General features: G+C 36.1%; 1 protein-coding gene across 5 annotated transcripts in view; it reads left to right on the forward strand.

Moving 5' to 3' along the window:
* The window catches only part of CADM2 (cell adhesion molecule 2), a 1,275,593-nt gene that overhangs the window by 1,125,105 nt on the left and 131,535 nt on the right, over positions 1 to 18,953 (forward strand). For all 5 annotated transcript variants that reach the window (XM_059887610.1, XM_059887613.1, XM_059887602.1 and 2 more), the window contains one exon: positions 8,645 to 8,735. In XM_059887610.1, coding sequence (XP_059743593.1) covers positions 8,645 to 8,735 — 91 coding nt within the window. The remainder of the gene's footprint in view (positions 1 to 8,644; positions 8,736 to 18,953) is intronic.

The raw sequence follows: 18,953 nt of genomic DNA on the forward strand, positions 1-18,953 counted from the left end.
GATGGTTCAAAGACATCTTAAAAACAACATGGAAATTTTTACTTTGCAAAATCTGAGTTTAACATATAGTATAAAGCAAGTGTGAATTAATAATGGTAATAATACACTTCTACTAACTCCCTATTTTTTTAGTGTTTAATTGGTACAGTACAATACATTATATCAGTAATTTAAAAACAGAACATCATCCACATCCACAAAGTACTGAAGAAAACGATAAAATATGTGCGTTTTGTGAAGAAGTGGAGCAGGATGAAATGCAGCTCACATTGTACCTAGACTGGAAAATAGATTATTTCCAAAGCAAGCATGGAATTACTGTACAAGTAAACTTTGTTTAAAATATATTCTCTATCTTTTTGAAATGAAAAAGTACAACCAAGAAGAAAATCTACAAATAACCTAAATATGCTGCTGCTGCTAAGTCGCTTCAGTCGTGTCCGACTCTGTGTGACCCCATAGGCGGCAGCCCACCAAGCTCCCCCATCCCTGGGATCTCCAGGCAAGAACACTGGAGTGGGTTGCCATTTCCTTCTCCAATTCGTGAAAGTGAAAAGTGAAAGTGAAGTCGCTCAGTCGTGTCCGACTCTTCTCGACCCCATGGACTGCAGCCCACCAGGCTCCTCCATCCATGGGATTTTCCAGGCAAGAGTACTGAAGTGGGGTGCCATTGCCTTATCTGAACCTAAATATGGACAGGGCCAAAAAAAAAAAAATTCCTTTTTTTTCTTGGCCACACCATGCAGCATGTGGTATTTTATTTCCTGTGACCAGGGATAAACACGTGTGCCCTACAGTGGAAGCATGTAGTCCTAACCATTGGACCACCAGGAAAATCACTGTAATTATACTAACTTGGCAAAGACATGCATTGAAAGGCTTGGACTACTAGTCGTATCTGGATTAAAAAAGATAATGGCATAATATATGCATAAATTTGAATGCTGTTTTAGAATATTACTATCTATTGTACATTGTGCTGTTACTGAAAATTTCCCATTTATTTTAATATATAAATACAGAAAAATATATTTACATGGTGGTTGTAATTATTAAATATTTTGAATAAATCCTGGAAACATGATCCTTAAAATTAAATCAGTTTTTGAGATGACTACAGTTTTTTTTGGTCTTTTTTGTTGGCTAACAGATTTCTGAGTAAGAATAGGAATTCTATACTAATTTAAAGATATTTCTAGAATGCTACTGATAATTTGCTAACAGTATTTAATCAGCTTCTTATGGACACAATAAAGTGAGCAATGAAAATATAATAGGAATTGTAATGATAGAGATATTTGTTATTAACTAAAAATCTCATTAAAGCCCAAGTGATTTTATGTCTTTAAAAAAGAATATTTAAGAGTCAGGTTTGGGATAGTAATCACATTATTGTAGTTTTGGTGTGGTAAAATGTAATTTTGAGTACATAGAAAACCTGGTATGTTTAAACTGAAATACTGACATTTCATGAAATTATAAACTAGAATTTTGACTAATTCTATAAGAAAAAACTCTTCATAATTGAGTTCTTCCCTTGTCAAAGTCAGATGAGGAGAGAAAATTCATTTACTTATGTGGTATATACATTAAAAACAAATTGTCATTTGTATAATCATGGAAAGTTGTTATCTAATATTATCTAATGTAGAAAATTAATACCAGGAAAATAATCAGCAGTAGCATATTTAATTAAATTAAATATGTGCTAAGAATAAAAACCAATCTAAGTTTTGTGACATGAACATTTAAGACTAATTCTACACACAAATGCAGACCTCAATAACATTTCAATTAATCACTTTGTTAATATTTTAAACAATGTATTAAAGTGATAAGGAAATAAATTTAATGTGTTTCTTCATTTAATAATTTATTTGTTAAGCACAGATTCTGTATAAAGCACTATGCTAGACACTGAGGATACAGCAATGCCTTTTAAAAATTGCACATGGGTGAAACAGAGAAAATGCAACAGAGATATCTGACCTAATATAAGGCTAATAAATGTTTGTCCACAGAAATGATGTTTGGGTTAAGGTTTAAAAGAGTTCAAAAGGCGAACAGTCCTCCCCAAATGAAGCATTTCATACAATTTATATAAAGTTAAGATGAAACATGTTCATTGAAGTACATGGAAGAAAATATAATTACTGGAATTCAAAGAATGAATTAAGTGTTACAAGGTATGAGAGTAAAGACCTGTGTAGATTAGGAGAGGACTTAAAGGTCATGCTGATTATTTTACTGTTAATCTTAAGACTGAAGACTTAACACAAAAATTGATATCATCAGGTATATGTTTGAGAAAACAATTTTGTCTAGTTCCAGAAGTACGATTTAGAGGTATAAAAAGTTGAGACAGGAGGAGACCATTCACTGATATCGTAGACTAGATGAAAGAAAGGTTGTGGAGCTATAAAAATTAAATGAGTAAATTTCAAAATTAATTCAGAGATAGGTTAACCAGACAATGGGGTCCCAAAGAGTAAGACATGACTGAGCGCCTAAGCACAGCACAGCACATTATACAACTTGATTTTGCTAACTTAGAGATTATTTAGTGATCTTCCTAAAAGTTTCATAAAAATACTTGCTAAACATATTATCTGCTTTTACATTTGCCTATAATTCAAATTCCGTATTTTGGATCTAGCAGGAATGTTGAACCATGCTTCAGGGGACTGTTCAGTTCAGTTCAGTTGCTCAGTCATGTCTGACTCTTTGCAACCCCATGAATCCCAGTACGCCAGGCCTCCCTGTCCATCACCAACTCCAGGAGTTCACTCAAACTCACGTCCATCGAGTCAGTGACACCATCCAGCCATCTTGTCCTCTGTCGTCCCCTTTTCCTCCTGCCCTCAATCCCTCCCAGCATCAGTCTTTTCCAATGAGTCAACTCTTCCCATGAGGTGGCCAAAGTACTGGAGTTTCAGCTTTAGCATCATTCCTTCCAAAGAAATCCCAGGCCCGATCCCTTTTAGAATGGACTGATTGGATCTTCTTGCAGTCCCAGGGACTCGCAAGAGTCTTCTCCAACACCACAGTGCAAAAGCATCAATTCTTTGGCGCTCAGCTTTCTTCACAGTCCAACTCTCACATCCATACATGACTACTGGAAAAACCATAGCCTTGACTAGACGGACCTTTGTTGGCAAAGTAATGTCTCTGCCTTTGAATATGCTGTCTAGGTTGGTCATAACTTTCCTTCCAAGGAGTAAGGGTCTTTTAATGCCATGGCTGTAATCACCATCTGCAGGGATTTTGGAGCCCCAAAAAATAAAATCTGATACTGTTTCCACTGTTTCCCCATGTATTTCCCATGAAGTGATAGGACCAGATGCCATGATCTTAGTTTTCTGAATGTTGAGCTTTAAGCCAACGTTTTCACTCTCCTCTTTCACTTTCATCAAGAGGCTTTTGAGTTCCTCTTCACTTTCTGCCATAAGGGTGGTGTCATCTGCATATCTGAGGTTATTGATATTTCTCCCAACAGTCTTGATTCCAGCTTGTGTTTCTTCCAGCCCAGCGTTTCTCATGATGTACTCTGCATATAAGTTAAATAAGCAGGGTGACAATATACAGCCTTGACGTACTTCTTTTCCTATTCGGAACCAGTCTGTTCCATGTCCAGTTCTAACTGTTGCTTCCTGACCTGCGTGTAGGTTTCTCAAGAGGCAGGTCAGGTGGTCTGGTATTCCCATCTCTTTCAGAATTTCCACAGTTTATTGTGTGTATGTTGTACAAATTCTCACCTCTAATAAACTGTGCTGTGCTTAGTCATGTCCGAATCTTTGCGACTGCATGGACTGTAGTCCGCCAGGCTCCTCTGTCCATGGGGATTCTCCAGACAAGAATACTAGAGTAGGTTGCCTTGCCCTCCTTCAGGGGATCTTCCCAAATCAGGCATTGAACTGAGGTCTCCCACATTGCAGGTGGATTCTTTACCATCTGAGCCACCAAGGAAGCCCCAGAATACTGGTTGGGTAGCTTCTCCAGGGGATCTTCCCAACCCAGAAATTGACCCAGGGTCTCCTGCATTGCAGGAAGATTCTTTGCCAGCTGAGCTACCGGAGAAGTGCCTCTGATAAACTACTTAGAATTAAGAGAAATGAAATTGTATTCTGTTTTCCTCTTTTCCAGCAGCTCCTTGCTACTATGTATTTTACCTCACAGAGGAAGATGCTGGGGGGACACTCATATCCTTTTGATACACACCATTCTGGTGCACTGAGTAGACCAGGGGTGCCAGGAAAATAACACCCCCAGAAATCCTCAAGCAATCTCTAATGAGTATTGGTCAATATTCGCTAAATACTCCTCTCCATTATCCATCAAGTGGAATGACTTTGCAGAATGCCCAAATCTGTCTGAGTTCCACAGCAGGACTGAATGCCAAGTGCCTATGGTGTAGTCGGCTCAATAATACACGCTTGATCTACTTCCTTCTGTTCTTGTCTTTCCAATCCTCCTGAGGTCACTCCTCATAAAAGAAATATCTCAGGGTATGTTTATAAGGATTTTATATTTGTCAGGATTCTACAGAGAAACAGTACACATTCTGAGAGGTGTAGGCTGAATTGGTGATTTAGAGACCCAGAAGAGCTGATGACTTAGTTCTGATTTGGGGTGGCCTTGGCATGCAGTGGCTTGAAGAAGGGCTTCAGTTCCCAGCCAGGTATTGAGGTTGGGTCACAATGATAAGAGCACAGAACCCTAGCCAATAGACTAGTAGTCAGTGATAAGGCCCTGACCCTTTGACTTAGCAGAAAAAATAATTTCCAAGAAGAGGAAAAGTAGTGAAATAAGTGAAATATTTATTAGGAGGAAAAAGAGTACAGCTGTGTGGATAGACACATGGTGGACTCAGAGAGACAGTTGTGCCCTCATGGTGGTTTCAATCACTTTATGGGGCCTTTTTTTCCGGGTTTCCTTTTCCAGTCATTTTGATTTGCCTGGTTGTGAGTCTGCATTTGGTGTATCTTAGGAACCTCCCATTTATGGATGCTCCTCTCTTAGCCAAGGTGGATTGTAATGAAGAGGCTTATGGGTAGTTGACATCGCTATGAGGTGATACCTCCTCCCTTTTTGACCTCCAAGGAGCTTTTCTGCACTTGTATAGTCATGGAGGTCACCTTGGCTTTGAGAATGAGAAATATATGGTCTTTTTTCTCCTACTTAGGCAGGGCCCAGCCTCCTCCATCATCCTGCGTTTATAGAGTTTCTGCTATTATGGATTTCTGTCCACAAGGGAGAAACTGTTCTGCCTGGATCCCACCTATCTCCTGCCTCAATTCCAGTGTGAGTCCAAAGGTCTAGAGAAACCAGAAGAGATGATGCTATAGTTCTAGTCTGAGAGTCAGTAGGCTCAAGTCCCAGGAAGAGCAGCTATTTCCTTGATCTGCAGAAAGAAAAAGACTGATGTGCAAGCTCAAATGCTGTCAGGAAGAATTCTCTCCTATTTGTGGGAGGGTCAGCCTTAAACCTCATCATTTAAAGAAATAAGATAATGGCATCCAGTTCCATCACTTCATGGCAAATAGATGGGGAAGCAATGGAAACAGTGAAAGACTTTATTTTCTTGGGCTCCAAAATCACTGTAGTTAGTGACTGTAGCCAGGAATTTAAAAGATGCTTGCTCCTTGGAAGAAAAGCTATTACCAACCTAGACAGCATATTCAAAAGCAGAGATATTACTGTGCTGACAAAGGTCTATCTAGTAAAAGCTATGGTTTTCCTATCAGTCATGTACAGATGTGAGAGTTGGACCATAAAGAAGGCTGAGCACTGAAGAATTGATGCTTTTGAATTGTGGTGCTAGAGAAGACTGTTGAGAGTCTCTTGGAATGTAAGGAGATCAAACCAGTTAATCCTAAAGGAATCAATCATGAATATTCATTGGAAGGACTGATGCTAAAGTTGAAACTCCAGTACTTTTGCCACCAAAGTATGTGGTGGCCAAATACTTTGTGAAGAGCTGACTCATTGGAAAAGACCTTGATTCTGGAAAAGATTGAGAGCAAGAGGAGAAGCAGGCAACAGAGGATGAGATATTTGGGTGGCATCATGGACTCAATCCAGTGGATGTAACTTTGAGCAAACTCTGGGAGATAGTGGAGGACAGGAAAGCCTGATGTGGTGCAGTCCATGGGGGTCACAAAGTGCCAGACCTAACTAAGCGACTGAACAACAATAGACTCTTTGTTCTATTCAGGCCTTAATTTCATCAGATCAACTTCACCCATATTATGGAGAGAAATCTGCTTTACCCAGTCTACTGATTGAAATGTTAATTGCTTCCCAAAACACTCAGTAGAACACTCAGAATAATGAATGTTTGGTCAAATATCTGGATACACCATGGGACAGTCAAGTAGATATGTAAAATTAATCATCACAGATACACACAGAGGTACACTTTGCCAACAAAGGTCTTTTAGTCAAAGCTATGGTTTTTCTAGTAGTCATGTATTGATTTGAATGTTGACAATAAAGAAGGCTGAGCACCAAAGAAGTTATGTTTTTGTACTGTGGTGTTGGAGAAGACTCTTGAGAGTCCCCTGGACTGCAAGAAAATCAAATCTATTAATCCTAAAGGAAATCAATCCTGAATATTTTTGGAAGGATTGATGATGAAGCTGAAGCTCCAGTATTTTGGCCACCTGATGTGAAGAGTTGACTCATTAGAAAAGACCCCGATGCTGGGAAGGATTCAAGGCAGAAGGAAAAGGAGAAGGGGAAAACAGAGGATGAGATCAGATCAATTCAGTCACTCAGTCATGTCCGACTCTTTGTGACCCCATGCGCTGCAGAACGCCAGGCTTCCCTGTCCATCACCAACGCCTAGAGCTTACTCAAACTCATGTCCATCAAGTTGGTGATGCCATCCAACCATCTCATCCTCTGCTGTCCCTTTCTTCTCCTGCCTCCAATCTTTCACAGCATCAGGGTCTTTTCAAATGAATCAGCTCTTCGCATCAGGTGGCCAAAGTATTTGAGTTTCAGCTTCAGTGTCAATGCTTTCAATGAATGCTCAGGACTGATTTCCTTTAGGATGGACTGATTGGATCTCCTTGCAATCCAAGGGACTCTCAAGAGTCTTCTCCAACACCACAGTTCAAAGCATCAATTCTTTGGTACTCAGCTTTCTTTATGGTCCAACTCTTGCATCCATACATGACCTCTGGAAAAGCCATAGCCTTGACTAGATGGACCTTTGTCTGTAATGTCTCTGCTTTTTAGTATACTGTCCAGGTTGGTCATAGTTTTTCTTCCAAGAAGCAAGCATTTTTTAATTTCATGGCTGCAGTCACCATCTGCAATGATTTTGGAACCCAAGAAAATAAAGTCTATCACTGTTTCCATTGTTTCTCCATTTATTTGCCAAGGAGTGATGGGACCAGATGCCATGTTCTTAGTTTTTTGAATGTTGAGTTTTAAGTCAGCTTTTTCACTCTCCTCTTTCACTTTCCTCTTTCTTTTTATAATTTCAGTTCGTTGTTCTCTAAGGGCAAATCTGAATAATACTTTCCTGAATAAGATAAATAACCTAAAAAGTACCCAACTGATTGATACTTATTTAATTGCCATCAAAGTCAGAGTATGGATATAACCTAAGGATAGTTCACAACTAAGGGAAGGGTGAGAATAGCTGTGACTCCATGGAGCATTCATAGCTTATTTTGTTTATTGTTGAGAATATGGAAACAAAAGGAGAGAGTTCCATGCTGACTGGGAGCCACACAAAGCTAGGGCCAGCAATGTCTCATAAAGGAATGAGCCTGATTGATTCCATAATGTAATTATGATGTAAAAACAGTGACTGATTGATTAAAGGACATTACATGACATAACTCAGTGGGTATAAGTTTGAACAAGCTCTAAGAGTTGATGATGGACAGGGAAGGCTGGCATGCTGCAGTCCATGTGGTCACTAAGAGTCAGACACTACTGAGCGACTGAAATGACTGACATGACATAAAAGTTATAAATATAAAGTCTCAAGGTATTTTGTATCTTCTTCCACCAAGGATGATTTTATTGTTAAATGGAAATAACTTTCTAACAATTATGTTATAGCATATACAACAAAATTTTAATTTTTATTAATGTTTTAAATAATTTACTAACTGTACTTTAAAGCAAACAGTGTGTGGTAAGGGCTGCATCACTGCATTTTCAAAAAGATTCTGCATAATTCTTGTGAGATAGTGGTCTCAAGTTCTTTTAGGGTTTCTTATTGTGAGTCCTTGGTACTCCTGCAACAATGAGAGTGTTGTTATTCAAATGCACATAAATGCATTCAGTCCATAATAATAGTATTCATAGCCATCTATAATAGTTGAAGAAACAATTGCATGAAATGCTTGATATTCATCTGAACTATTTTGCAATTTCACTTTTAAATTCGGATTTCAGAAATAATACAACAGTGGTCTTCATAAGATACTCAGATATTTTTGTAAGCTTTTCCTGGACAGGATGGTAGCTTCTTAAACTTCAAACCCTGTTTCACTAAGAGACCTTTTATAAATATATACAATTATAAGAAATGGCTTGAACATACACCCTGCTGTACAGTTATTAAATATATAGCTTTACATGTGTTTAATGACCTTTCTTAATATTCCTTTTTTTTTTCTAGATACACCATCAGTTAAGATTATACCATCTACTCCTTTTCCACAAGAAGGACAGCCTTTAATTTTGACTTGTGAATCCAAAGGAAAACCACTGTAAGTGATATAATGAGCAATAATTTTTTTTACTTTTTATTCTTTCTTTGATTGCAGGCTTTAACTGCAGAAATCCACAATTTGTGTCTTATTTTGCTGGGCAAAATTATCTCAGAAAAGAAAGCCCCCTGAACCATGTCTTCATTAAGTGTCTGTGGAAGATTGGTCTTGTATTTTATCATTTATTGAAATTTCTGGGAAGATTTCCAACTGAGATTTCTTTCTCCTTTTTTTCCCCACTATTTCAACTTGAAAGGAGTTTAGACTTCATCAATCACTGTTTTAACATCACCAGATTGATAGAAGTTACATATGCTGAACTTAATTCTCTCATGAAAAGCTCTGAAAATATTGAATCCTCAAAATATGTCCATGTTTTAGTTACATGGAAAATCATTTTCATAAGAGAAATCAAATCTACACTTTTAATGTAACCCCATGAGACATAATTTGTTGATGTGTTACAATTGGAGGTAATGTGAATGAAAGGGTCACAGACTGAACATTTTCAATTAAAAAGAGATTTCATTGTTAGAATAATGAGTTCTAACATCACTTTGACTCTAAAATTTTATGTTTGACATTCATGTTTATAAACAGTTAACTCTTGGAAATATATCAATAGAAAATACATTAATAGAAAATTCAAGTATGGAATATCAAATAAGGATTATTTCTTTGCAAAGTGCTTTGATCACTCTATGGTAACACTCTACTTGGAACTGAAAGTCATTTGTTTGATCTTTTAAGATATTTCCATTGATTTGCATTTCTGTTTAAATTTTAATAGGAGTAATTTAATTGTTCTCTGTATATAACTATAGGCTTCCCAGGTGGTAAAGAATCCACCTGCCAATACAGGAGATGCTGGTTCCATCACTGATTCAGAAAGATCCCTTGGAGAAGGAAACGGCTAACCACTCCAGGGTTCTTGCCTGGGAAATCCCATGGGCAGAGAAGCCTAGCAGACTACCGTCCATGAGCTCTCAAAGAGTCAGAAACAACTTAGCAACTAAACAACAACAAGAAACATATATAACTGTATGGGATAGTTTTTTGTGAAAATCAAACTTATTTACTAAAAATTTGTTTCTAATAACGTTTATATTTAAGTGTAGATTTCATAGTAACACATGTGGAACTTTTCTAACGTAATTTTAATACAGAAGCCTGAAATTTCAGCTTCCACTTTTCAACACACTATGTGAATTCATGCTTTTGTTGTCACAGAATTCATATTTTAGAACTGTTCTCTCTTCCAGTATTATTTTCTAAAGATTAAAAATATACTGACTTAAAGAGCATTTTGCAAACTTATCTATTTTTTCTTTCAAGAAACATTTAAGGCATTTTAGGCCTTGAAAGGGAGGAATTTTTTTCAAAGTAGCTTTACTATGTCATGTGCATTTCTCTTTCATAGTTCCTTCCACTGATAAGCTTAAATTGCTTATAGAAAATACTTTTCAACTAACAACTATTTCAACTAAAAGTCACATTTAGATAGCACACTATCTAAATGTGACTGCATTTCAGTATTACAGTTACAGCAGGGCTTTTAGCTATAAGTTCAGTACTTTAGGGGCTTCCCTCATAGCTCAGTTGGTGAAGAATCCGCCTGCAATGCAGGAGACCTGGGTTTGATCCCTGGGTTGTGATGATCCCCTGGAGAAGGGGAAGGTTACCCACTCCAGTATTCTGGCCTGGAGAATTCCATGAACTATAAGAGTTGGACTTGACTGTGACTTTCACTTAATCACTCAGTACTTTAACTAAGAAAGAAGTGTAATCAACTCTAGTCTGCTTTAGACATAATGAAATCCAATTTCTTTACTCCCAATTCTGTATTTCTCATACCAGAGCTTCTTTCCTAACTTTTCCTTCCATTTCCTGTCTTGTTCCTTTTGATTATTTTTTCCTGTCTCTCCCTCTTCCCTTCTCCCTGTCTCTCTCTTTTGCTTCTGTTTCTCCTGTAACCTCAGAGGTCAGCATTTGGAGATATGATAAAGAAACATGATCAAGATCAGGTCATATCAAAGGAATTTGACTTTTACCTTCTCTCCATAGTTCTGCCCCAAAGTACATATGTGTACATGTAGAATATGTGTACAACTTATGCAATTAAATGAGGTGAAGATGGGAAGTATAGTATATACAATGCTTGGGAATTAATACATTCCAGCTCAAATAGCATCTAGTTACCTGTCAATGATTTTCTCTTTAATTCTATATCCACTTTCACTATCTTTTTTTTTCTTTTTGGTGAATACTTATGTTGTGATCTATGTAGTTAGCTACGTAAGTAATCCATTTTCCTCAGCTCAGATATGGTTAAATAAAAGTGCCGTATTGTGGGTCTCTGTTTCAGTTACCTGGAAATAAGCTTGGATATGCAATAATCCTTTATACTGCAGATGAATGAAAAACAATAATCTCATATATTTATTTTATTTAAAAACAAAAAGGCCCCAGAATTTTAAGAAATAGAAAATGTCATCTTTCTCAGAAAGATCCTGATTAATATCACTTTGCTATCACTAATGGACATAAGAAGGCTTCTCATTTTACAGAAAGGAAAACTAAAGCTCAGTGTTAACTAATTTTCCCAATCCATCCAGATTTTAAATGGATGAGTCAGGATTTAAACTTAGTTCAATCATTGCCCAAAGATTACATTTCTTCAGCTATTTTCTGCTTCTTCAATTTTTGAGTCTAAATTGTCACTTATGTTAGTCAAAGTCACTTTTGAAAAATTAGGATCAGCCCTACAATAATGAGCAGCACTGACGTTGAAGCTCTGGATGCTTGAAGGTGAAGAACTGGCTCATCTCAAGACACATTTCACTGTTGCTATTTTTTTTTTTTTTGTATCAGGCTTTCCTCTGTATTTGTGCCCATTCTGGAAACTTGCCAAATTCCTACCAAGCTGACCATTTCTAGCGTAGTTTACAGTCATATAAAAAATTATCTAATTAGCATAGTATCTTCTGAGCAATTAGCTCCTAAGCTCCATATGGGTTAAAATGAGTATTATATTCAGTCTTTATCATTATAGATCATACTGTTTTATTCTATATGCTATGGTCCAAAAGTAAAGTACATTGACTTATTCACTTGTATTATATTCTTATTCCCACTCTCTTTTTACCATCTTCTTTCCTTGCAGACCTTCAGGCCATTGACATTAAAGATATAGCCAAATTCTCTAACTCCTTTTTGCCTTTAGACCACTACTTCTCTTGTGTCCTAATTATGTTAAAATCCACCCTTCTGCATTTTCAAAGTAACTATCATTTCCAACAAATGAAGACATTAGCATCTTTAAAGACAGTCCCATTGCTAGCCTCTCTAGTTTACATTCCATCTCCAACAATGCCAGATGAGGCAGATAGGACCGAAAAAAACAAGAGAATACTATTTCTGATTATGAAGAAAACAAGTCTCACTAGAGCAAATAGAACAGAAAGCAAACTGAAATGGATTAATCAGGGAGTTATTATAGTCAAAACTACGGTTTTTCAAGTAGTTACGTATGTATTTAAGATCTGGACCATAAAGAAGGCTAAGTGCCAAAGAAGAACTGATGCTTTAGAATTGTGGTGCTGGAGAAGACTCTTGAGAGTCCCTAGGACTGCAAGGAGATCAAACCAGTCAATCCTAAAGGAAACCAATTCTGAATATTTACTGGAAGGATTGTTGCTGAAGCTCCAAAACTGTGGCCACCTGATGTGAAGAGCTGACTCACAGAAAAATATTCTGATGCTGGGAAAGACTGAAGGCAAGAGGAGGAGGGGGCAGCACAGGATTAGATGGTTAGCTAGCATTACTAACTCAGTTGTAATGAATCTGAGCAAACTGCGGAAGATCATGAAAACAGAGGAGCCTGGTGTGTTGCAGCCCATGGGGTCACATAGAGACAGATACAACTTAGTGACAGAACAATAACAACAACAATCAGGGAGTTAGGTGATGGGAAGGCAAAGAAAATGAGAAGACAACCCATTTTAGAAAACGAATCATGAAAATTGAAAAGGGCTGAGAAGAGAACGCCGCATCAAACAGAAGTTTTAAAATAAAAATAATAGTAGACTTTATAAAATAAAATTAAAAGAAAAAAAATAATAGTAGAGAGGCTTTCATATTTTAAGATAGGATCGAAAGAGCCTGTAAAGAGTATGAGTAAAAATGAAGTTGTAATATCACATTTACCCAAGAGTCAGGTTAGAATTTCCTATTTTATTCTGTTAATCACAAAGTTCTCCATTACACCTGATTCCTCATTCTGTTATTTTGGATTCACTGAGAAGCAACGTTGTGCCTTAGCTTCTAAAGCTTCTAATTGACTCCTGAAGTACCTAATTTCTGTTATTATTACCATTTAACTGATCTCCCTTTAATGAGCAGGTGAGAATCAGGAATGGATAATAAATCTATGATTTCTTCACATTTTGTTGCTGACTTCAATAATTTCTTTAACCCATGAACAAATCTTTATTGTTTCTTAAAAATATTTGACCAATATATGATTTCCTAAAGAATGAATCAATTAATGGCTATTAAGCAAGTTGATAGACAAAAAACACAACATTGCTTTTTGTATAAGTCATAAAACGATGGTGCGACTCATACTGAGACTCATGTTCCTAAACTGGCCTCCTGTATGCTAATGCTGTTTTCTTTGTTCTAAATGTGAGGGCCCCAGTGACTGTTTATGAACAATCATGCCTTATTTGCCTGCTTTGGACTGAAGCCTTTGCTATTTTCCTGTGGAACAGCTGCATAACTTGGGCCAGGATCAAACTGTTCCACTTGACATTACTATAGAGGCATTCTATTCTTTCTTTAAAAGAGAGATTACTGTACATGTCTGTCTTTTATTTTAATTTTAGTTTAAAGTGAGGACCAAGCTAATGCCAGCTACTTTTCTTTCAAGTCCCTAGAGTTTTTGCAACCTCTTCTTTCTTTGGCTGAATTCCCAGACAGCTTTCAGGCAGCACTGTTCTCCATTTATAGAAGTAAAGGTGGAAAAAAAGCTGTTATATTATATTAAAATTATGACTTTAAATGGTGTGGGGTTGCCCTCTACATGCTATAGCTAAAGAATTATCATTCATTTTAATCAAATGTCTAAAACACTCTAATAAGTAAGCCAAATAAATGTATATTTGGTATTTATTCTATAAAAGAAAATAATGATAAGTATTGATCAATTTTTCCATATCTCCAGCATTCTGTTTATGTTGTATTTATTGTTTTACCTCTGGTAACCATGATTTTTTATGTTCTTGGTATGACTGTAGTATATGTAATTGCATTGCATGTACCATTGCTATTTTGTACAAGAGGAAAGATTTTAATCCTTAAGAAGACAAATCACATGTTACAGTGAGGTGTTTTAGGGGAAAGCTTAGAGGAACACATCCATTTTCAAAATGATCTAGAAGTTAAGAAGGAATCTGTTAAGAATGTACTGGTGCATTGTCCTGCTAGCATAACAGAGATTTTAAAATGTGATGTACATTAAGGCAAAACAGTTTTATATCATCTGTTTTTTTTTTCTTCAGTCTAATATGTACCTTTTTACAAATCACAGATTATTTCCTGTCACATAATCCAATCACAGCCCAAAGAAATGAGGAAAACAACCAGGAGTTAAAGAAAGCAATTTATGCAAAATGAAATGTTCTACCCCAAAACAGAACAAAATTTGAATTTGTCAACTGATAAACAGTGCAGAAGGCTGCAAATAATAAAATAGTTTATTTGGGATCTTAGAAATTGCAATTCAGTAGACAGAGATTCTGGTTAAACCAAAAGAGTGTTCAGGTGAAGAGAAAGAATCAGGGGCTTCTAAAGCCAAAAAGCCACGAGGCTGTTAAAAGTTGCCTGGTGAGAATTCTAATTGATTCTGATGTGAATCAGGAAATATTTGTACTTAAACATGTATTATTTTAGGATAGTTGAATAAGTAGATAGGCTGCTTCAAGTTATTGTAGGATATGGATCCAATAATTATCCTGAGTTTCTAGCTGATGATCTGTATACATTAACTAGGACAATAACAGATCAAAAGGTTAGATCCCATTCAGGCTGAGATATGTAAAAGCCACACTTCTTAATAGCCTCCTGGCTCCACTTTAGGGAGCTGTCAGCAATACAAGCTCCATTTTGATTTTTCTTTCCCAAATTTTGAGAAAAAGAATATGATCTATAGTGATAACAATTTAATATGATTTGACCTAATGCCTAATAGATGTTGAATACACAATAATTGTCTCTCTCCTTCCATCTGTCCTATAGAAAGCCTACTAAATAATCATCTAGGTCTATGTTTATGTTCAGATATAATGCCTAAGTTATCATGCTCTCGGGCAGAAAAAGCTGTGTGAGTGGTAGAAAGAGAAATAGAAGTAACTTTGAATTATAAATCTGTAGATATCTGTGGCCAGAATGGTCTTGAAAAAGTCACATAATCAAATCAATTTTTTTTAGTTAATAAACTTTACTTTTTAGGTTCACAGTGAAATTGAGTGGCAAGTGCAGATTTCCCATGTGACCTTCATCCCCACTCATGGACAACCTGTCCTACTATTGACATCCCTCATGGCAGTGGTACATTTATTACAGTGAATCTGTATAAACCTATCATTTTTACCCCAAAGCCCATAGTTTGCCAATGTAAATATACCAAGTATTTTTCATTCTCTAAAATTACAAAATAAAACCTTATAAACAAATTGCACATATATTTTCATATTTAAAGCACTTTCTGCCTCCAAGTAATTTCGTAATAAGTAATAGCCATGAGGATGAGAAGTTATTATTTTGTCAAAAAATGCATAGTGTACCTCATCAACTTTTAAACTTAGAAGTCTTAATTATGTATTTAATACATATGCTGATACTGGGCTACTATGGCAACCCTGGGAACAGAGTTATTATCTCACACTTCTTCCATGGTTCTGAAATTCAAAGTCATAAACAGAATAAACACATTCTAGGATGATGATCTGTAACTTTTCAAAGCATGGTTTGAACAGCAAAGGAATCCAAACTAAAGTCATGGCAAAACTGGCAGGCAGCATGGCAGTTTTGTTGAGGTTTAATAATAGTAATAATGATAATAATAATGAGCTATAGAGAAGAAAGACAGAGGCATGGATAGTTGTTAAGGAGTAAAATGTGGCTAGAAATGAGAAAGTCCTGGGACACAGGAATAGCCCCTCCATACTGTTATGGCAGAAAAAACACTTAGAAAAATTGGAAAGGACTAGAATGGGTAGAGAATGAGTTCTGGTTCCCCAAAGTGGAAAAGTCTATGCTATGAAGAAGTTCAGCTGGGATGAAAGAGATTAACCAGTTAGCTAGTTTGAGAGAAAGCTAAAGAAGAGATCTGGAAGGTTTTAAGAAACCAAGACTAAGTGAATGACATGGTTCATGAGAGGTTGATACTCCAGGGTTTGCGATGTATAAAGCCTCGTTCTAGCATGTTTCCCAGTTCCCTTATGCTAGTCTTATTTTAACCACAAAATTATCCTGTTGTAAAAGATTTACAAAGACCCTTAGACTGTTTTCATTTTATAGATAAGGACAGTGAGCCTTGTGGAGGTTATATGACCTTTGCTAGTCACACAGTAAATATATGATAGAATGGGGATTACAAAAACACTTTAAAAAATTTTAACATCACTGATGGTTACGTTTTTTTATTTTCACAGTATTTTCACTTCTGTCATGTTGGCTTTTCAGGATAACCCAGTGAAGTTGACAAGAATGAGAAAGTTCTTATAAACTTTAGGAATGCCTATGTTTTAGTTAATTATAGAAGATTGTCAGTTATGAATTAAACCTGCATTGCATATCCAAATATTATATAAAGAATTTCTACATATATCTAAATAGTTCTGCCTAGATTTTATGATTATGTACATAATAAGTCCATTATCAAATATGTTTATTTTTAAAAAGCTAACTATATTACGCTCTTAATTTTATATATTTGAGATGATTAGGCCTGCAGATCGTAACTACAAAACAATACCAATGCAAACATAATACCAATGTATTGGACTACAATGCACAGCCTCAGGGGTTGACCATAATAAGCAGGAAGCTCAAAGAGAACACTCCCCCAAAGTGAGTCTTGCTAAAAGCAATGCTTAATATGTCACCAAAATAATTGGTGGAATAAACATAACGAGGAACTCATCTACAAACTCTCACAAAGTCAGCCCTTCAGTGATAAATGTTACAGAGCACTTAAATCGTTTTTTTTTTCCCCCACTTTGTGTCCTGATGTCTAGAGAGATATAAACTTGTCTCAATTAATTAATTAAAAATTAAAGGCAGTATAATCAGTTTTTTTCTAAAGTGTTTTAAAGGAATAATACTGGGTAATTAGTTCTAAGTGCTCATAATTTAAAAAAAATATATATATCCATGTGTTGTCCTTTTCATATGAGTTACTTTTCTGAGGCCCATATGGTCTTTTGCTTCCATCTCATGGCTTCAAAATTTAATCACACATTGATACTCTGGAAACACACAAGTGGTTATCTTGGAAATGAGACCGAATATATTTGGTTTTGTTTTTGAAATAAGAAGCTGACTCCTGGTAATCTCCACTGCTGTTATTTAGGCTGGGCATCTGTGGTGTGCTGGGCACTCAATCATTTTCAATTAAATGAGCCTATGTCTCATGAAAGTCGCACAAGAGCTGCAGAATCATGATTATAGATCCATAGAGGAAATGTACTTTTGAACATTTCCAGGTAAGCAATTTTCTTGCAACAAAAACCCAATTATTTTGAGGGATTATGTAAATGTTCAGTGGAAAACTCCAACACTAAAGCATCCTCACTACTTTTAAGACCACATTGTGGAGTGATGTCATCATTTACTTGGTTAGATTTTTGAGCTCATGGACTTTAAAATCTGTTTTTTTGATGTATTAATTATGAGATTGCATCTAAGCATTTTACCCTTTATTTAAAGCTCTGTAAACACTGCCTTTGTGTTTATATAAAACAGTCATCAAAATGGTAATTGTAGAAAAAATGTAGAAAATCACTCTTAATGTATAAAAGTTGAAATATTACACTTCATCCTTGATTAAAAGCATGTTAACCCATTACTCAACAAGTCCCATTCAATAAGAATTGCTTTTTCTTTTTGCATTTCCCCCCATAATATTATTTGTGTCATACAGCTAGAGTTATTAGTAATATCCTTCTGGTGATCACCAGTTAGCTTACTCTGAAGTGCATTACTTTGTGCTTGTGGTAAATCTCTTGGCTATAATTTTTGCAAATAAATGTAGAGAACAAAATGTGAATTAACTCAGAATCACTGAATATATTTAGTATTATTTCAATTAATGGTACAACTGAGAAAATTTTTATACTGTTAAAAGCCATTTATTTGAATGACCTAAAGAAATTTTCTTGCTGTATATGTGTTTTAACACAGTATGGTATATAGTGACTCACTTTTCTAAATATAACTTTAATCATTCAGGAACCTCTGAAGTTCAAAGTTTGAAAAAAATTTAAACAGCAAGTTCCCAAACTGTAGAAAATATGAACATGTATAGATGCCTCCAATTAGAATGAGGAGAATCTGTCAGTGATTGTTGATAGCTTTGAAAGCTGAACTCTTTCAAATACAAAATACCAGAAATCTCTGGGAAATTTTAAGGAAAGGAGAGAGAGAGACAAAATAAAAAAGGCAAGAGAAAAGGATAGACTCTTGTGACTTATGATCAGCAGATTTTCCTAAAATGGTGAGCTGTGATGGACTTCAGCACCACCACTCAAAATTACAGTACACAGATGAACATAGAGAGGTGACCACAAAGAAACAAGATTAAAATGATAATAGCTTTCCAGTTTAGGGACAAAGGGGCTTTCCCAGGTGCCTTTAGTGGTAAAAAATCCACCTGCCAATGCAGGAGATGCAAGAAATGAGGGTTGCAGGGACAGAAGAGCCTGGTGGGCTACAGTCCATGGGGTTGCAGAGACATGACTGAGCAACTGAGTATATTACATACTGCACACAGGCACAAAAAGACCTAGAGACCATAGGAACTCACAGTGGGTCACAAATTCCAAGTTTCAAATACTGACATATTCATGAGTCATCAGATTCATTTTAACCACCACCCCTCACTTTAAAATTCTGACAGGCGTACACTTGAAACTAACAGAACATTGTGAATTAAAT

The sequence above is a fragment of the Bos taurus genome, chromosome 1, assembly GCF_002263795.3.
Source record: "Bos taurus isolate L1 Dominette 01449 registration number 42190680 breed Hereford chromosome 1, ARS-UCD2.0, whole genome shotgun sequence".
Taxonomy (NCBI): domain Eukaryota; kingdom Metazoa; phylum Chordata; class Mammalia; order Artiodactyla; family Bovidae; genus Bos; species Bos taurus.